The 21,713-nt window shown below is 36.3% G+C and overlaps 2 protein-coding genes across 3 annotated transcripts; both read right to left on the bottom strand.

Moving 5' to 3' along the window:
- Positions 1-6,159: 6,159 nt before the first annotated feature.
- LOC125260917 (tumor necrosis factor receptor superfamily member 14-like) lies at positions 6,160-18,243 on the bottom strand. Of its 2 annotated transcripts, none has more exons than XM_048179420.1 (10): positions 15,196-18,243; positions 14,818-14,907; positions 12,620-12,745; positions 12,361-12,516; positions 12,175-12,253; positions 7,286-7,344; positions 7,067-7,192; positions 6,815-6,970; positions 6,614-6,701; positions 6,160-6,519 (listed from the first exon to the last, which is right to left on the bottom strand). In XM_048179420.1, exons 1-10 carry the CDS (start codon positions 15,242-15,244, stop codon positions 6,423-6,425), a joined length of 1,026 nt encoding a protein of 341 aa, XP_048035377.1. In that variant the 5' UTR covers positions 15,245-18,243; the 3' UTR covers positions 6,160-6,422. The 2 variants fall into 2 exon arrangements, with proteins under 2 accessions (XP_048035377.1, XP_048035378.1); XM_048179421.1 differs by lacking the exon at positions 15,196-18,243 and adding an exon at positions 15,015-15,189.
- A 304-nt stretch (positions 18,244-18,547) lies between these two features.
- LOC125260919 (tumor necrosis factor receptor superfamily member 14-like) lies at positions 18,548-20,708 on the bottom strand. The gene is made up of 6 exons (XM_048179423.1): positions 20,499-20,708; positions 20,187-20,315; positions 19,941-20,090; positions 19,234-19,321; positions 18,969-19,151; positions 18,548-18,883 (listed from the first exon to the last, which is right to left on the bottom strand). The coding sequence occupies exons 1-6, from the start codon at positions 20,623-20,625 to the stop codon at positions 18,868-18,870; spliced, it is 693 nt and encodes a 230-aa protein (XP_048035380.1). The 5' UTR covers positions 20,626-20,708; the 3' UTR covers positions 18,548-18,867.
- Positions 20,709-21,713: the final 1,005 nt, after the last annotated feature.

Genomic DNA, 21,713 nt, shown 5'->3' with positions numbered 1-21,713 from the left:
TCTCTGGATTTAAACATTCTTGGAATTTAATCATTCTTGGAAACATTTGGGATAATGTAAGTACACAAGTCAACAAAATATATAACATTGTTCTAGTGGTTTTGGATATTTGAATCCAAAAATCCTACTGTACATATTGTGCCTTTAACTGGCTGCATATGTTAGATGTATTGCATGACTCAGGCAGAGAAAAGCTGTTGCTATCAAACATTGTTTACTTAATCAGCTGAGTCAGTGTAATGGTGAAGGGATAGATCAAATAGGCCAATTGATGGAATGTCGGCGAAGAAATTTAATGCTTCCCTGTAAAAGTATTTTTTAGTATTTTTAAAATACAAAAATACAGTAGTTTATTTTGATACATGGTGTGGCTGCTGTATTTTGTAGTTTATTTTGATACACTTAAAATTAAAGTATTTGGTATTTTATTTTAAAATACATTTTGCTGCATTTTAGCCCAACCCTGCTCACACTCAAGAACACTATGTTCAGATGAAGTCATTTATTTTCAATATCATCCCCTTGGAATTATAAGGTTCTATCTGACATTTTTGTCAAAATTTAGTTATTCACATATTCTTATTCTGTGACAACTTATTTACATTATGTGATTTTTTTTATTTTATTTTTTTTTCAGTTTTTTTGTTGTTGTTGTTGTATACATTTTGGGACTTTTTATTTAGAAAACAAAAAGGTTCCACAAAGCCAAACGGAATGCAAAAACTCAATATCTCAAAACTGCTCAAAATGCAGGAACCTTATAATTCCAAGGGGACGATATATTCACTTAATAAATTTCTATAAGTGCAGTCAAATGAGCTCATTAAATGTTAAAGATGCCACAGTATGCCAGTGTAACGATGGCAGACTCAGGCAGGGGATCCAAATGCAGCGTTTTAGTAAAGGTAGACGTGGTCGTACAGGCAGGGTCAAAACAGGAACAAATGGGAACAGTAAGGAACAGGCAGAGTCGTAGTCAGGGTACAGGCAGTAGATCAAGGCAGGCAGCAATGGGTCGTAAACGGGAATCAGGCAAGATCAATCACAGACAGGCAAACAGGATACAAGGAAACGCTCAGAAATGTAACACAAGTGAAAACAAGACTTCGCGATCAGGAGGTGTGTGTGTGAGTCATTTATAGTCCAGATAACAAGCTTCAGGTGTATGTGGCAGATGATGATTGGAGTGGAGTGTGTGCATGTGACTGGCAGGGAGGATTATGGGAAATGAAGTCTGGGAACTGACAGGAACAGATGGTGATCATGACATAATGCCCCCCTCCCGGAAGGCGCGTCCTCGCGACGTAAGCGGAACAGCTTGGGAAGGGGGGTGGTTGCATTGGAGACTGGTATGCGGACAGGAACAGGGTCCCCAATGCAGGTTCCAGGAACTCAGGCCACCATGGCGGGTCAGGTGCCACGGGCAGCCATGGTGGGTCAGGTGCCACGGGCAGCCATGGCGGGTCAGGTGCCACAGATAGCCAGGACCGAGCGGAGGTGCCAGGAATCCACGGCGGGTCAGGTGGCTCGGGCAGCCACGGCAGGTCAGGTGGCTTGGGTAGCCGCGGCAGGTCAGGTGGCTCGGGCCGCCACGGCAGGTCAGGTGGCTTGGGTAGCCGCGGCAGGTCAGGTGGCTTGGGCAGCCACGGCAGGTCAGGTGGTTTGAGCAGCCACGGCAGGACAGAGTCCATAGATGACCCCAGCGGGTCAGAGTCCATTAGTGGCCATACTAAATTGCAGACCAAAGGTGGCCATAACAGTTCAAAGGCCCATGACGGCAGTGGTCGGGCAAGGTCCCCACCCACAAGCTCCCCACCCTCAGGTATACTGCCCCCCCCAAAAAAAAGTTCTTGGGGATTTCAACGGGGTCCGTTGCGGGCTCGTGGGCAAGGAGTTCGGGTGGCTCTGGCAGGGCAAGGCGTTTGGGCGGCGCCGGCAGGGCAAGACGCTTGAGTGGCGCTGGCAGAGCAAGGAGCTTAGGCGACGCTGGCAGGGCTAGGAGCTTGGGCGGCGCTGGCAGAGCGAGGAGCTCGAGTGGCGCCGGCAGGGCAAGGAGCTCAGGTGGCGCCAGCAGGGCAAGACGCTTGGGCACAGCAAGAAAGACCTCTGGAGTGGTCTCTGGGCCCACAGCGGGCTCTGGGAAGGCCTCCGATCCCTGAAGAATAAAGGAAGCCTTCTTCCTCCTCCTCCTCCTCCTCTTCCGAGGGTGAGGCGATGGTTCACCGGTTGGAGCGGGTTCTGGAGCGGACTCAATGGCTGGAATGCCCCCTACATCCTTGAGCACCGCAGGGGCGGCCACCCGTGGGCACTGGCAAAGCAGCCATTTTGTCCATCGCCTCCAGGGCGCTTGAGTGCATTGCAACCGGCGAACTTGACTGCGTTGCAACCGGCGAACTTAAGTGCGTTGCAATCGGCGAATATGAGTCCATAGCAACCGGCGAACTTGAGAGCGTTGCAACAGACGAACTTGAGTGCTCGTGCTGAAATCAGCGGTGGATCAGCCACACTGGAGTGCAGCGCTCTCCGCTCCCGGACAGAAAAAAAACCCAGTCGAAAAATGATTACATGCGGAATCTTTTTTGCAGCTGTCCATCAAGTCCTGTTTCCCAGCATTATATGGCACTTTTTTTTTTTTCTCAGCACAAACACATTTGTTCGTTTAAGTATATTCCTACTATAAATAAAAACAAACAGTACTTCATTGTGCGTCCTTGTATTGTACATAATTTTGCCTGCACTGTAAACCTGAATAAGTTGGGCTAACTCAAAAATTTGAGGTAATCAGTTACATCATTTTTTTGAGCTATGATGTTCCTAATTTTAAGTAAGCAGAACTATCAAGTTTTGAGTTTGTAGTACTCATGCATGTTAATTGCTCCTAACTTGAAGTACTGAGTTAGCTAACTCATACACTTTGAAAGCAATTAACGTAAAATTTAGTTAATTAACTTTTTTTTATTTTGAGTTCTTGCAAATCAAATTAGTTATTTACTTTATTGTAAATCCTAATAGGAAAATAAAATAAAAAAATGCTAACTTACTAATTTGTTAAAATGTTAACAGTAGCATTGCACAGCACTACTGAATGAGTACAGCAACTTAAACCATGTAACTTACCTGCACTAATACCAAGCCACATGCGGCACTTGTCACTATGATGGTAACTCTCCAAAAACCCACATTACAGAAACTATTTTAAATTAGCATAACAAAACATTAATCTCTACTAAATCTCCATTATCCATTAATCTTGCACAAAAAACATTATATAACACTTAATTTTAGCATTTACTCTCCCTTTCGAGTGCCATGGGCTGGGAAATAGAAATCCCAGCGCCGTTTTAGTTAAACTTATGTTAGTCTAAATTAAAAGAAATTAGTTCATGCAACTCAAAATGATGAAATAATTCAGTTTACTTAAAATATGTCAGTGATGTGAACTGAAAAGAAAAAGAAATTTCTAAATACTCATAACAGTTCATTTAACTGAACTAATTTGTTCAATTTAAGTTTGTCCTACACAAACCAATTAAGTATTTTGAGAGTTAGGGTTTACAGTGTTAATGCCAACAGTATACATTTTAGCACAATGTGTATTTTATGAGAATTTTAATATTTCATCCACATTTCCTTTTAATAAATACAGTGGCATGAAAAAGTATGTGAACCCCTTGCAGAATCTGTGAAAATGAGAATTATTTTAATAAAATAAGAGGGATAATAAAAAATGCATGTTATTTTTTGTTTAGTACTGTCCTGAGTAAGATATTTTACATAAAAGATGTTTGCATTTAGTTCACAAGACAAAACAATAGCTGAATTTATTAAAATAACCACATTCATAAGTATGTGAACCATTGATTCTCAATGTGGTTGCCTGATGATCCACGACTGTTTTTATGTTTTGTGATGGTTGTTCATGAGTCTCTTGTTTGTCCTGAGCAGTTAAACTGAGCTCTGTTCTTCTGAAAAATCCTCCAGCTCCTGCAGATTCATCAGTTTTCAAGCATTTTTGCATATTTGAACCCTTTCCAGCAGTGACTGTATGATTTTGAGATCAGTGTTTTCACACTGAGGACAATTGAGGGACTCAAACACAGCTATTAAAAAAGGTTCAAACATTCACTGATGCTCCAGAAGGAAACACGATCACAAAACAAAAAAACAGTCGTGGATCATCAGGTAACCACACACAGTATTGAGAATCAATGGTTCACATACTTATGAATGTGGTTATTTTAATAAATTCAGCTATTGTTTTGTCTTGTGAACTAAATGCAAACATCTTTTATGTAAAATATCTTACTCAGGACAGTACTAAACAAAAAATAACATGCATTTTTTATTATCCCTCTTATTTTATTAAAATAATTCTCATTTTCACAGATTCTGCAAGGGGTTCACATACTTTTTCATTCCACTGTATATTTTACACTCGGTACACAAATTGGTTCAGGACCTCAAGGACAAATATGTCCCTGTTGAAACCCAAGTCACCTCTATTTCTGTAGCACTTTATACAATACGGTATAATTCAATGCAGCTTTACAAAACTAACAAATTCAAATTCCAACAAGCCAATAGTGTCATTATTCAGCTCAAGTCAGTACAGTGTTGATTCAATTCAGTTTAATAACTGTGAAAATTCATCAATTGTACATACATACTGTATACACTGTACAGTGCATTTGTGCACATATATGTTTGAGTGCCATGACAAACTCCTGATACTCCACTGCACATTGAACAAGCAAAAGACACAATATAGTACTGTTTCACATTTTTCACATTCGTGTGTTGTTTGATGTATATATGGCTAATCATTTGATGGTTTGAGTGTAGAATTACTATGCAAAAACACAATTTTAGAAGAGTTAAAATAGTTTTGAATAAAGTGTGGAGAAATGGAGCCATAGTTCAGAAATAGTTCAGAAATTGTGTGTAAGCAATTTAAAAAAAAAACTGTAAAAAGCATTAAAGTCCCCCGTAGTCAATTATTTTATCCCTTAAAACTCATCTTTGATTACCAAAATTACATAATTAAAAAAAAAATTAAAGTGAAAAAATGTCTTCATGCCTTAAAATAGCTTGAATGTAACTCTACACCCTTGCCTCATTTAACATACACGGATCAATGAATATGCAAATTAGCCCTGCCTCTACTCGCTTGCGCCAACTCGGAGAGTATACTGTTGCTGTAGTGATGAGCAATGTGTTGTTTGTGTTGTGGATATTTAAGAAAAAAGCTTGCTTCACTTCGTATATTCAGTTTAACAGCTGTGCAACTGAACTGCTAACATATTTTCTGACGCTTAAATTGTGTTTTAAATTATGAATTGGTAAAACGCCTTTGCAAAATGGCATTCGTTTGGACTTTCTCAGTAAAACAGACAGTATCAAGAGAACAAGCAGCCGTTTTCCTCTGTGAACATGCGCTAAATGGATGTTTGACAATTTTGTTGCTTTTTGGAGTTTTCTGAAAAAACATTCAGATGAAATCCTGCAGGCGCCCGTGCCTTCTCCGTACATGAAATAAATGCGCATCCTTGAATGAGCGCGGATTTCCAGCGTATTTACTTGAACTTATCAGGTATCTGTATCTATGGTTATCTAATATCTATGGTTTTATCCATTCCAGAGGCGGCCAAGATCAGAATTTATAATGGACTGAATAGCTCTCAGAACTTGACTTGCGATTCCACACTGACTGACATATGCAAATGAATCACAGTCACACCCACACGCTCAGAGCAATATTGTTTTAGTTATGTTTTATAGTATTCAAATATTTTGAAGGACAAAAACATGAACTTTACTGGCTTTACTTCAAGTGAACTGTCACTTTACTTTGGCGCGAGCTGCTATGCGCTCGCACACTTGGCACAGCCCTTGCGACAGTTCTGTCATTAATTAATATGAATATGATTAACCTTTTGCTTGACTACGTTATCAAACAGATAATAATGTGTTGCTATTACACAAACCATGTTCCTGTTCTTCATCTCAGAGTCAATCAGACAGCTGCCTTCTAACAATCAGTGTCCTTACAAACGCTTTGAACAACTCAGAATGTGGAAAAGGCAAATAGTTCATCATAACATCGTAATAGACTCGCTATATTGCTAAATCTACAAAATTTTTCATATCAGCAGAAAATATACTGGGATAACCTGGCTTCTCTCGAGACTTTCCTGCTTCAGAGCAGTCATAGTTAATGATATGCTAAAGCCCGCCGGCACGTTGTTGTGATTGGTTACAAGGTAGTCTGTGACGTCACAAACACCACCGATTTCGCACCGTGGGTTTTAGACTGTCTTTGGTTTAATCAGCAATGGTGTTGACTTATGAATTTGCATATGGTTTGTCTTAAAGCATATTAAAAACACTACATAGACATAGAAACAACATTAAAAACTTGATTTTCACCACAGGGGGTCTTTAACACTTGTTGAATGCCCACATTCAGTATCAGATGACATTGATCCTGGTTTTATTTCTTGAAGTCCCTCAGTCTCACATCTGTAAATTTAAAAAAAAGTTAGCAATATTAGAATTTGTAGTCTTTTATAAAAGAATCTTTTAAACACTTAAACAATCTATGGTAATCACTTACTTTGAATGTGGTTGACAGGTAGTGAAAGTGCCATTAGAGTAAGTGCCTTCTGCACAGTTACCACAATCAGTATCAGTAAATGCTGTTCCTGTAAGAATATTAAGACAATGACTATTTTAATAAGAGTATAGCATTACAAGTACTACTTGTGTCTGTCAACATGTTTAACAAAACTAATAATGGCCACTACACCTTACCCACCTGCTTGTCTGATATATTGTCCAGGATCACATTCAGAGTGTTTGACAGCGAATCTACAGCTGCCTTTATTTTGCTCAATGCAGTAGAATCCTTCCAGTGGCTCACAAACAGTATCTGTAGAGTGTGTGCAGTTTCTCTTTACTCTTAGTCCTTGTTCTATGAAAAACATAAAACATTTTCTTAAATACATAATTGTAATATGCTAGAACACATTTCTGTATTTCAAGTCTTTATTTTGGAGTACATACTCACGGTCATCACAAACAGAGCAGGGAAAGCATTTATCTAACCCACTGGGTTCATCAATGTAAGTTAATGCAGAACATGGAACACAAGTTGTACTTGTATCTTCAGTACAATGCCAACGAACATGGTTTCCTACAAATGTTTTAAAAAAAAATTAAGAATTACAATAAAAAACATAGGTTCTCTGGGTCACACTGAACTGCTGCTAAACAATATATACTGTACCTGGTGCACACATGGGGCAGCATTCTCCGTTTATCTCATACTCAGCAGGAGCACATGCCCTGAAACACAGTTTAAAATTCAAAGTAGTAACAATTAATAAAACAATCCCAAAACTGATCATGTTTACATAAGGTGCAAGAGAGGTTGATTTGAAAGCAGAGGCAAATGTTTCTTCTCCAGACTTCATAAACTCTTCTTCAACAAATTAGATAAAGTACTGGATTGTAAGACGCATTGGTTTTCTCTGGACAGAGTGATGCCGTCAGGCTCTGTAGGTTTAAACTTGAGAGCAGGGAGTCCAGAAAGAAGAAGCAGCAAACCACAGAGAAATCATCTGTGTATGCTAGTAGAGGGTCAGTTCATCAACATGGATGGTTGAGGTAATTAATATGAAGCACTTTAGATTTCCTCATGAGTTGTTTTGGTCTTCAGGTTTGTTGGTAGAACATTCTGATTCCTGGAGACCAAGATTAAATTTCTTTCAATATCAGTTCACACATTGCATGTCTCCACTTGAAATAGTTGAGCAGGTAGTTGATTTATATCTGAAATGACAAAATGACAGCATTGCTTTGGTGCACAAAGCAGGCGCTGAGCCATACATTTTAAACATTCGGGGGGCTTAGCCCAAATCTATTTTGTCCAATGACAATTTCAGAATTTTCCGTTAATAGCTTTACTGTTATGAAAGGAACTTTGTAGTAGTATGCTGGAGTAAAGTTTATAAAATGTACATTATTTCCCACAGGAATTTGCCCCCTCAGAAGAAAATTTTGCACATTTTAAGGTTAAATGCATCAATTTGGTGCACTTTTAGAACTCAAAACTGAGAGCTTAAGCCCATGTACAGTGTACACATTGAACAAAGTAACAGCATTGACTTGTATCTGGACATTAAAGAGGGCTCAAACATCTTTTTAGTTGTGATATAGAGTCTACATTACATTGACACTGGTGTTTTAGGATGCCAAAAAATTATTAGGCCTATATTATAAAATGATTTATGCCTTTATAATTATTAAAAAAAGCACTGTAAAATAAATTAAAATTTTATAAGTAATTACTTTACAATAGAGTATAGGGAAATTACAATACTTTTGTACTAATTTCTTCACATGCAAGAGATAAACCCTAGAGCTTTTATTTTGATCACCAGCTGATCGCGTGAGCAAATGTGTGCACTTCTCTTTAAAACACGCAGCACAAACCCATATCACGGTTTCAATTTTAGTTTGATGGCAAAATACAACGTTAGAGACCATTTAGGCTATGTATGTTTTAAATTTTCGGTTCATTATTAAACAATGGCGGCATATGGTAATTAATGGGAACACTGAATGAATGTTTAGCTGACAAATGTGCTAAAGTTGTTACATCAGTTGTTATATCATAACAAAAACCCTTCAACCGGAACGAACGAGAGTCTCGAGGCCTGTCGCTGCTCTGAGTGAGTGACAGGAGGCGTGGCTCTGTACAACTGCGGTGTGCGTGAACTCGCTGTCGGAGAAGTCGCAGAGGACTTTACCCGGCAGTCAAAGGCCCTGCCCCAAATGGCACGCTTCATATGCACTTTCGGTCTTGTGGACTTACAATGGCCGCTGCGTATAATGCATATTGAGAAGCAGCCATAGTAGTAATGGAAGGACTACAAATAATACATTTCAGGCAGTTCAAGTTGGATAGAAAGACCTTTGGCTTATACTTTGTAACCTAAAGTAAAATTACAATCCAAAAAAGGATAATATAGGCCCATTAAATTACACTGCTCTGTACATAAACTCTTTCCTTCAGTGATTCTGCTTGTTATCCACAGGTGTCATGACTAACGGCCATTCATCACTTTTAGAGTTAACCTACTTTAATTCACTACAACACTACTTCAGTTTTACTTTTACACAGTGTAACACTGCTGGGTTTTTTTCCTGTGATTTATTTGTAAACATGAATTGAATCCCTGGAATGTTTGTCATATATGCCAGCTAAAGTTTATTTATTCGTTTAAGGTTGGTACTAATATGGTGCGCTACCTCCACAATGAGACAAGCCAGGATCCACATGTCTTGGTGCTTGGAGACAAAGTCTCACAAGTTTTCATCATTTTCAATGGAGAGGCAGTTGAAAAGGAGACCTTACTTCAAGCATTGGATGTATGCTTCAAAATGTTTTACATCTATGACATAAACTACCCAACGCCCTCTGCTCCCATTTGGGAGTTCTTGCAGCATGCAGTCTATAATATTCCTGGAGGAGTTCCTTCTACACATTGCCGCCTCTTAAAAAACTTTGTATTCAATGTTACTGATCATCAGTAGATCCAATAGCCAAAACACACATCAATGTGTTTATAACACAATGCATATGGTGTACACTGTAGCCTTTTATTAAGGATATGTTTATTTCTTGAAGTATTATAAAGGTATGTCCTTGGTGTGCACATTTGTGTAGTTTTTGAATTGGTATACTGAATGTGCACATTTGTGATTTTAATTTGTATACCGTATGTGCACAAATGTTTAGATTGTATATTTCTGTACTGTATGTGCACATCTGTGTTTTAAATGTGTATTATATATGCACCTATGTAGGTTTTGAATCGGTAAACCGTATGTGCACATTTGTTTTGAATTTGTACGCCGTATGTGCACATTTGTTTTGAATTTGTATACCGTATGTGCAGTTTTTTTTTGTATACCGTATGTGCACTTTTGTTATGAACTGGAATACTGTATGTGCACTTTTTTATGAATTGGAATACTGTATGTGCACATTTTTTATGAATTGGAATACTGTATGTGCACATTTGATATTAATTGGAATACTGTATGTGAACATTTGATATTAATTGGAATACTGTATGTGCACATTTGTTACGAACTGGAATACTGTATGTGCACTTTTTTTTCTTTTTTGTATACCATATGTGCACATTTGTTTTGGATTGGAATGGAATACTGTATGTACACATTTGTTATGAATTGGAATACTGTATGTGCACATTTGTTTTGAATTTGTATACCGTATGTGCACTTTTTTTGTATACCATATGTGCACATTTGTTATAAATATTTGTACTGTATGTGGATATTTGTGTTTTAAATTTAACATGTATTTTAATTTATGTATATTGTATGTGTACATTTGTTTTGGATTTAATGTGTATTTTGAATGTGCTTCGACATTTATTTGTCATGTGTTCAACAAGTTTACTTTTTTTGAATTCAATATATGCAAATAATTGTGCATATTTATATTAAATATTAGGCTCACCAATATTGAGTACATTTGTCACCTGTTTTTAAAACAGATTTATTGTTTTTCTACTTGAATAAACAGTCTGTATTTGAAAACAGTGTATTTTATTCATTAAAATAATCTCATGAAAAAAAGTAAATAGTTAACCCAACTGCTTTTTAACCCAACCATTGGGTTAAAAATAACCCACAGTTAGGAAGGTGCTATGTTAACCCATAGTTGGTTTACTTGTTGGGTTATTTTTTATTCAACATTTTTAAGTGATAAATGGATAAAGCAGTTGAATCTCCCTCAACACACCCAAAGCTAATTAATAATGACAGCAGTATACATATAATTTGGAATTGCTTTGCTTATAAAAATAATGAACCATCAAACCTTGCCAAGCATCTGTCACTTGCTTATCCTGACTTACAAGACAAGATCGACAGGTCAGTGTGTCATTCAAACGATCTAATTTAGACATTTATATCAACGCATGTACATAAGATCATATCGTTTGGATAACATGAAAGCTCCAGCGTGCGTTTGAACCAATGCTGGTTAGATCTCATAATATTTGCACTTAGGTTTAGGTAGTTCTTACAGTAGTATTCAGGTACAGAGATGCTAGTTAAAGAATTTAAATAAAGTAATCAAATGTAAAATAACACCGGATAGTCACTGTTAATACATTAAATAGGTAATTCCTTACAATTAATTTAAACTTACAAACGTTATTTAGTTACAGAGAGCAGCATGTATTTTAGGCACGTGCAATGACGCATACTATTAAACTATATAAATTCACGTAGACATAACCTACTGTGTGAATTTTGACAATTCTGTGTGTATTTGACCGTTTAAGGTAAAACTACTAAATTTGGAATGCGCAAGCTCTATACAGGCGGCTTGTGTGTGCATCATTTGTTGGTTTAGCGCAAAGAAACCATCTCTCAAAGAGCTCCCAAGTACGTTACTACTGAATGATAAAATCACTTGGATGTTCAAATTGGCAAGGTTTACGTGTGCAAGTGATTTCCATCAGTTGTCCGAAACGCACACGAGAGTGTTGTATTGCAGGGCGCATATGTACTTAAAGTGCTCTATTTTCATGCACTAATTTTGTACTTAATATACTAAAGATTCTAATTTAGTACTTCTTAAGATAATCTTAAGAACATATTAGTGTACTCAACCGTGCTATTTTAAAACACCATGAAATATGAACTAAAATGTGCTTTTAATATACTATCTCTATATTTAAAAATGTATTTAGTTAACACTTGTAATATACTATGGGTTCAAGTGTGCTATAAGTGGTAACCAATTACTGATTTGATGTGATAATCTGTGTTGATTAATTTACTAATAAAAATTTGCTGTAATTTCCCGCTTTGTAAAGTGATACCCGAGCCAAAATTTAGACCCTGTATGGTATCGATTTAATACTGATATTATATTAGATTGTGGTACCGTACCAAAGCCAAAACTGTGGTATCGACCCATCCTATACTGTACACATTTGACATCTTTTACACGGCTGCCATCTTCTATTTGAATCTCATTTCTGGCTTTACAACTTAGGAAAAATTACAACAATACTGAATAAATAACAGAAATTCAAACAGGACATAACAAAATAATACTTCACCTACTCTGTTTTCTTGCAATTCAGCCCAGAAGAAGAAAACCCAAAAGTGCAGTTCCCACATACTGTATCTGATGTCTTTGTCCCTGTAATCAGACACAGAGTGAAAAAAAGAATCATGAATGAACCTTAAAATGTAGGAAGATTTAGAAAGGGGGAAATGTAAATTATTTTAAGCATTGAGAATCAATACCTAGTGTTTTTGTTTCTTGTCCTGGTGCACAAACACTGTGTTTTACAGCACGAAGGCACTGTAAGTTTGAGTACTCAGTGCAGTGATATCCATCAAGTACATCACAGATGGTGTCTCTTGTAGTAGTGCAGTTATTCAGAATGTAAAGACCTTGACCTAAAACAGCATAATTAGCAACACTTTTTTATATGAGCAATAATGCCAAAATGACTTTCTTTCTTTTTCTTCAAGGTAAAAGAAACAAAAAATATAAACTTACTTTCATTACAGTGTTTGCATGGGAAGCATTTATGAAGGCTACTGAGTTCACTCATGAATGTTCCTGGAATGCAGGGTTTGCAGACGGTACTCAAATCGGCACTGCAGTCATAGAGTACCATTGTCCCTACAAACAACAAATAAATAACAAACAAGAATAAGATGTGTAAGAAATTGTAGTCTGCCTCGACCCAGATTCCACTGCAAAGTATATTTTACAATGAGTCCATCACCAAAATGGCTTAATTATCATATAGAACAAAAAAAGTCAACAGTTATGTTGTTTCTGCACCATTTGGGATGATCACACCCTGAACAAATGGTGATCAATTGTAGAATGGTAATGGGTGTGGGACAGTGGGAACCATCTCAGACAATGGGGTGTGTTATAACTTCATTAACATACAGACCACAGCTGGTAAAACATGAGAAATTACATTTACATGAAGAGTGGTAAACTGTAAACAGGATAAAAGACTTGAGATTTAGATGGTTTGGGTTCATTCCGACGCCTACAAGTGCTACATGTACTTTGTCACTGCTTTGGTGCATCTCGAATAAACTTCTTCATCAAGGTCTTCAATGTCCTCATCATTTTTTCTTACAGATGACTAAGGAACAATTCAAGGATCTCCTGGGGCCTCAAGTATAAAACTTTAGATTTAATCCTAAAAGTGTGTGCACACATAAAAGCCAGATTTTCCATACACACAAAAGTTTTCAGATTAATAAAACCACGAGTATGCCAGAACCTGTGCAAAATACCCTTTACAAAACCCAGTCAGCTGAAGATTGTGCGTACATGAATCTCTGCCCTGTCTCATCCCCGAAATAACCATATACGGAGCTTACAATGCCTAGTTTACTATGCATTACATCATCTGCATATCATTTCCATGCATATTCATATACACCATGTTTAACGGTACAAGACAAAATATGACTATAAATGCCATCACATTACTTTGCTAAAAATCATTCACTATCCTTTTTACAAATCAAACAAAAAGTATTTTTAATTTTTTAATTGTTTTATACAAATTTATGCAATTTTGCCTATAAGGTAAACATAGCCTATATTTTAGGATGTTTATATGTTTTTAATTGAAACAGATAGGCGGTATGATTATTGTATGACTCAGTGCGTCACTGAGTTCAAAATAAAACATGCATATCTTACCATTTCCTTCCAAATCTATCCTTCAAATACAATGGCATTTTTCATAATATTGGGAAGACCAAGAAATGGGTTATCTATAGGCTACTGTCTGTCTGTGCACGACACCAGCAGCACACCTGTGTTCAGCAGAGGTTGTACAGTAGCTACTAGTAGTCGGACGATCACCGAGGGATTCCTTCATTGTGTGTCATTATGTTGCTAAGCTATCTGCTTTTAAGTGCACATCAGTGATCATTATTCGCATGAAAATATTTTCTCAGAACATGAGTTTTGCCATTTAGAACACAAGCAGAATTATAAAATAAATAGATAACAGATAAAACATAAATAGATGTATAGGTCTCTCCTCCTGAGTAGACTATCCCAAAGTGACTCTCCTTATCAAAGGGCCTATGTGATGACATTTTTGCTTTATATTTATATGAAGACTTCAGATGCAAAAGCCTCTAAGTGCTGTCTGAAATCTTCTTCTAAAATGAGCATTTTTATCAAGCTTGTATGTTTAGGTTCAGTAATTTCACTTTAATTGCAATTAATAGGTCATTTTCATTGCCATTAATGTGAAATAACTGAACATAAATATACGAGCTTGATAAAAATGCTCATTTTAGAAGAAAATTTCAGATGGCATTTAGAGGCTTTTGCATCTGAAGTCCTCATATATATATATCTACAGTTGTGCAGATGGTATCGGTGGAGATGAGCTGTATACGTTAAGGGATAGTACCATCACACAATAGCCGGGGACATAAGGAAAGTGTGACTTGCACACAGATATTTCTGTAAAAATGTTAGATATGTAGGCTATTTTCTATTATTCTGGTTATGAGTGCATCATACTTGTGTTGGGAGAAAGAATTTAGTATGCATGTGGAGTTTAATCGTTTATTTGGCAATATTTTGCATAATGCAAGATCACAAAACAAATAGAAAAAACTTGCTCTGTAGTGTTTCTCACTGTACGATTGTGCTTTGTATTACTAACACTTATATTTAGACGTAATGGTCTGTTAACTTACCTATACTACACAGTGGGCAACATTCTCCATCAGCAGTTTTATATTCACTTGGACCACAAGTATTTCCAAGTGCGAGAAAAGAACAAAAACCTGCGAAGACAAATAAGTTTACACACTGCTGAACCATCCAACTCTTCATAGGATATATATTTTTAAAACGTTTATTAAAGAATAATCAAAGAAAACACTTGTTAAACCTATGCCAGGTCACTGCTGTCTTGTTTTACAATGTCCATTACTCGTAGCCTATATCCGATCGTGATCAGGTAAGTTAACAGAGATACTCTTGGCCCTCGCAATTGTTTTTGTTATTGTTGTTAAGCGTTTCCATTATGATCAGTTGATTTTCTGACAACCGAGTTTCGGTCATCGCCTTACCAGATATGTAAAAGAGAATCGTCACTTTCATATTCACTCCTTCCACCATTTTGTCTTTTCCTTATGACGACCCCTGCGTCTCAATCAGCTCCATAGCTCCCTAGGTCGTGAATCAGTATATCATGTAAATTAATGTGGCTGATTCCCTGATCAGTGCCCTGAATACTGAACTAGGGAGCTGATTGAGACGCACCCGACATTTAGGCTAATGCTCTCGCTGGCAGACCGAAACTAGATAACTTATTTGGAGATTTTTCTACTCTTTAGAGCAAAGCTGTAGAAGTTTCAGAGTCATTAATATCACTGAAAATGAAGAACAACACAATGAATTTCATTTGAGTACTGTAATATGCAGCTCCTAATGATCCTTCAGTGGCTCTTACCTACTATTTCTGGTTATAAAAAAGTCATAGAGTCTGGTGATGTCTGTTAAAAGTAAAGTGAAGATAATTTTATTAAAATACTCAATATCCACATTTGAAACTTAGCATCAGAATATTATACTCATATAACACTCATATTTTAAAGAGTCATTTGGGTTTAAAGTTCGCAAAGCATGCATTACAGTGTGCATGCATTAAATCTGTGCTGTAACTGTTTTGGCATACTGAAATGCATTGAACACTAAACAAATGCAAAAGGTAATGCTTTTATCTTTATATATATATATATATATATAGTTGTGCGTAGAGTGATGAATCACAATGAAACACAAGTTGCATGGTGATGCTTTAGAGTGGTGTCTTTTAAAAAATATAATAATAAATGCATCTCGACCACAGTCAAGCATGGAGGAATTGGTTTCATTGTGTGGGGAGCCTTTTTAGCTGCTGGTATTGGTGAGCTGCTGCACTGTGAAGAGTCATTTAATTCTTCGGAGTACAGGAGAATATTGCAGAATGGCTTGCTTCCCTCAAATGAAAAGGTGTTATTTAAAGATGAATGATCAGATGTTATTTTTCAACAAGACAATGTTTCTGCCCCATTTGCAATGACAACCAATAAATGGCTTGTGAACAAGTCCATCAGGCTCATGTTTTGGCCTGATCGGAGTCCAGATTTGAACCCTATAGTGAATATTTGGTCTCACGATTTTCAACTACTCATGAACTGTTTGAAACCATCAACATTGAGTGGAACAACACTAACTCTTCTTCCTGTAAAACGCTGTCCACAAGTTGAGGAAGGCCATTCCATCCTAAGTTGCTTTATCTACAGTATGCAATTCTTGCTAATTTCATGACCAGAGAGAGACCACTAAATATTTTGCCATTTTTAGCTTGATCCTTTTCTTTTTTTCCCCGCAGCAGTGTATACTTATAATTAAATAATATTTAATAATCTTACTTTTGCCAGAGGGTTTCTGTTTTAATTTGCAATATATTTTGAGCCCAACAACAGCAGTAACCAAAACACCAATGATTACAACGACTCCAATGATGATACTAACTGGAACTGACTTTCCACATTCCACATTAGATGACATTGTTCCTGGTTTTATTTCTTTAAGGCCTTTAGTCTCACATCTGTAAATGTGAGCAATGTTAGAATATCTGGTCATCCTGGAATAAATTTGTAACACTTGTGAATCTCCATTAATCACTCACGTTGAATGTGATTGACAGGTTGTGAAAGACGCATTAGAGTAAGTGCCTTCAGTACATTTACCACAATCAGTATCAGTAAATGCTGTTCCTGTAAGGATATTAAAATAATGACCGACTTATTGAGAGTCTAGCATTACAAGTACCATTGTTATTGTCCAAGTAAAGCTTTTTTAAAGCTAGTTTTCCTTTCCTTCTATTGCCATTGTTCCTCTCTGTACAAAAAACAAAAACCCACCTGCTTGTCTGATATAATTTCCAGGGTGACATTCAGAGTGTTTCACAGCAAATCTACAGTGCCTTTGTTTTGCTTAAAGGGGTCATATAATGCCACTTTTAAAATACCCCATATATAATTTTTTCATAGCATGTTAAATTTGTCACTTTTTGAGGGTGAGCAGAAACGCTTCGTTTTTGTGTGTGTCCCTTTAAATGCAAATGAGCTGCTGCTCTCAAGAAGAGGGCGGAGTTTCAAGAGCTCCTGTTAGCCAGTATGAGGTCTCTGCAGAACAAAAGTGGGCGTTTCTGTATTTGTGGGTGTTTTCAAACTGGTGGGTGTTTATATATCATGCAATGAAAACGATCCCCTTCACCTGACCCCACCCCTAAACCCTACCCACACTCTGACGAGGACAAATCAGGTAACGCTCTCAAAAATGCCCCTCTGTTAATGGCCTCGCCCATCAATCATTAATGTCCTGCAGAGACGTGTACTCACTGATTACCTCAAGTAAAAAATGCCAGACACCAATTACCTCACTGAAAATGCCAGAAACATAGTCAAACCATAACCATAGTCGGACAATGATGAAGAGACTCAAGAAGTGACAATGTGATGCAGCAGGATGTTTCTGAATGGTTAGATGATTAATCTATGTAGCTGATGTGGAGTTAGCCTATCTTAAAGTCACTGATTAGCATATTCTGTCATGATGATCTATAAATCGCTCGAGTGGGAACTGTTTAGTTATAAACAGATATAGTTTAGTTTATAATTACGGTTATAAATTATGTTGTCATCTTGCTTTTATGACATGCTATTGTATTTGTGTTACTTTATTGCAATAACATGGCCTCACCCCTTTGTTGCGTGATTTCAGGGGCAGGGTTTATGTAAATTTTAGGGTTAGTAATGTCACTAACCGGGAAGAAGCTCATTGTAGTCCCTACCTGCCATTTGCTGTAGTCCTTAAACAAAGAATTATTAAAAGAAAATACCTCCCTTTGCTTTAAACTTTGAGCATCCTAATTTTGCAGATGTAGTTTATGCTCTAACAGCAACATTACACACTATCTAAAGTAATAAAAGTGAAATCATAATCAACCACCCCTTTAACAGGATTGCAGTCCTGATCCTTGGTCAGCTTGCTGGTCATAGCAGAGGGAAGTTATCCGTTGGGGTAATATTTGTTTCGTATTTAGAGGCAGATGTACGAATATAAAATGGAATAAAATTAGATAAAAATAGAAGAACATATAGATATTAAAAAATAATAGGGTATTTAAAAAAAGAATAGCAGAGATAATACACAGAGATATATTTACAAAAATGTTATCCCTTACAAAAAAAGAGGTTTATTCAAGTGTACTATTGGTATACTTCTTTTAAGCTAAGAATGTATACTTACAGTGTACTTTTTATGTAATTCTCAGAAATATATTTAAAATTACACTTAAGAATACTTGACTTATACTGACAGAAAATCTATAATTATACTTAATCTTTTGACCAAGATATACTAAAAAAGTATAATGAAGTATATGCTTGTTTATTCTTTTGATTGAGTAGCCATGTTAATTTTTTTTCCACATAGTTTTACATACTGTATCATAATTGTACATGTTTTGGCATCCAATACAATAGATTTTTTTTTTTGAAAATATTGATTTATAAAGAAATCAGATTTGGTTTTCAATGAAACTGGTTAAGAATAAACTTTGTCATAAATACAGAACATTTTTTTGATATTACAATATTGTTAATACATAATATTTTATATATAGAAACATTAAACATATGAAATATTATTAAATGATAAAATACATTTTTAGTTGTCATCCACCAACATTAGATCTGGACGAACCTGAAATATTAAAGTAGTATAAAAATTCCATTAATCAGGCAAATGTAAATTATAACATGATGAGAGAAAGGTGTCAAAGCCTTACCTCGTCCCTGATGAGCGTTTGACTTTGTGTTTGATAAACTGGATTAATGAGACTCCAATAATAACAACAACAATGATCACAACACCAGTTATAATTCCAATGAGATCTGGAGTAAAATATTCACATCTAGCATCAGATGACATAGTTCCTGCTTTTATTTGTTTACGACCCATACTCTGGCATCTGTGGATATGCAACAGTGTGAAGTTAGCACATCCAGAATGATTAGAATGGGAATTTAATGTAGCAATGTCAGATTACTCACATTGTATATGGCTGACAAGCTGCAAAAGTGCCATCAGAGTAAGTGCCATTTGTGCAGACTCCACATACAGTATCTGTGCTTTCTGTTCCTGTAAAGACATTAAGACACTCTTTGAAGGTGAACTGTTTTTTTATTTTTTTCATTTTACACCTCAAATTCAGTTTAAGATCAGGGATTTTTACACTATTCCAGGAGTATTAAGTATTCAGTGTAGTACTAGAATATAGCAGTGAGTTGTTTAGCATTTAACCTTATGTTTACTCAAGGTTAAGAATGACCTAACACAACACCTAGGGTCATGTTATTATAAATTTGGTAAAACTTCACAATAATTTGTTATCATAATTTAGTGCATCACAAACCTGTGAATAAAATAAACAAGTTAAAAAAATGTGTCCTTTGAAATATTTTGTTACCAAAATCTTCCACTAACAAGTCAACCAAGATCTATTAGTGCTTCCTAAAGAGTGCAGCTAGCCTACGTTTGGTGTGATCTGAGAGATCTAAATTATATAATTTCATACTATTTCTACAGCGATTGCATGAGTAATAAGGCAGTAGCATGTTGCTCTAATTCAGTCTCATAACATTGAAAGAACTCAGTCATCTGTCAAGCTTATTAAGTAATTTGTGTTCTCATCTCTCTGTTCTGATATGAATACCACTTGCTTTGGTAAAATCTACACTAAAAATGTGAACATCAATACCTCTTTGTTGGATGAATTCTCCAGGTTTACATTGAGAATGTTTAACAGCTGATCTACAGCTGCCCTTTTCTTGGGTCACACAGAAGAATCCGTCTACTGGTTCACAAACTGTGTCTGATAATGGTGTACAGGCCTTCTGTGTCTTTAAACCTTCAAACAAAAACAGTTGTTTTTCTAAAGACTGACACTGAAGAATGAAACATGTGATTCTGGCTAGCCAGAACTGTCATGCTGCTTAATGCTTACCGGCTGTATCACAGGCTGAGCAGGGAAAACATTTTTCAATACCATTAGGCTCATCAGTGTATGTGAATTCACTGCAGGGTTCACAAGTTGTGCTGGTATCCACAGTGCAATGCCAAAAAACATGGTTACCTTAAAAAAAAAGCATTGGCTATGTGATAAAAAGAAGTTCATTTTTACATTGGAAACTTTGCTATGAAAATTTTACTTATTGCTATGTCAAGACATTTTGCAATTCTAAACAATACTTTCTGGAATAAAAACTAAAAGGATTTTCTTTTATTATCGTGAACTCTTCAAAATGTTTTTCCATACCAGGTGCGCACATGGGGCAACATTGTCCGTTTATCTCATATTCAGCATGAGCACAGACACAATAACCCAGTTCTATGTATGCAAAGGTAATAGCGACATTAAAAAATATAGTCAACAAAATCTGCATTTTTATAAAGATATGAAAAGGTTCAGCTCAATGTGTCTGTGCAGAGCTGTTGGTGGATTTAATTTTCCCATCAGACTTCAGAAACACTTTTGGTGATATAACAATAATTAAATTTTAGTGTGTGGATGTCTTCAGGGCACTTATCAAATGTGAAAAGTTTGAGGCATTGTATGCTTGAGTTACAACAACTTCCTCTTTCATGACAATAATATGCTTTATATCATGCTTTAGCACTCAGCTAAGTGTTGCTAGCATGTTTTAGAATGTTTGTAGCATGTTTAGCACTCAATTTTAGTATGTTGCTAATGCATCACAGCTGTGTTAATCACAACACTTCCTGTTGCCAATGGGTGGTGCTATTACTATATTTGAATATTGTCATGTAGATGTGATCAGGGCAGGAATCTTCTCAAACGTGAAATATTCTTGAGTTACAACAACTTCCTGTTTCGTGGCATTAATCACATATATTAGCACAGCCAAGTGTTGCATGATTTATCGTGTTTCTAACTTGTTTGGTACTTCGTGGCATATTAAAATGTGTTTCAGGGAGTGAATTAAAGCATGCCATTTCCTGTTGCCAACAGGTGGTGCTATGACTAACTGAATATTTGCATGTAAATGCAATCCAGCTGCAGACCCCCAGATACAGACACAGTAGTTTATACTTCAAAGATATAGGCTACAACTATACGCCATTTTTATTTAAAAAATAATAATAATAATAATAATAATTAATTAATGTGTGTTGTAAAGTGTTTCCCATTTGACTATATGTGAGAGTATTACAGGGAGTGCAGAATTATTAGGCAAGTTGATTTTCTGATCATATTTTTTTCCCAAGCACATTTTACCAATTCCAATCCACATCAATCTTAATAACTACTATTAATATTGTTTTTAATCATTTATAAGTGATATATAATTGTTCATGAAGGCTGGAAATGAAAAATGCCTTTATATTCAGGTGTGCAGAATTATTAGGCAAGTTTTCTTTTACAGGCAAAATGAGCCAAAAAAGAGATTTAACTCAGACTGAAAAGTCAAAAATTATTAAATACTCATGAGAAGGACGCAATACTAATGCA

The sequence above is a fragment of the Megalobrama amblycephala genome, unplaced genomic scaffold (genome assembly GCF_018812025.1).
Source record: "Megalobrama amblycephala isolate DHTTF-2021 unplaced genomic scaffold, ASM1881202v1 scaffold199, whole genome shotgun sequence".
NCBI lineage: Eukaryota > Metazoa > Chordata > Actinopteri > Cypriniformes > Xenocyprididae > Megalobrama > Megalobrama amblycephala.
Note: the sequence above shows the minus strand (reverse complement) of the source record. Positions and strands in the feature narration are given on the sequence as shown.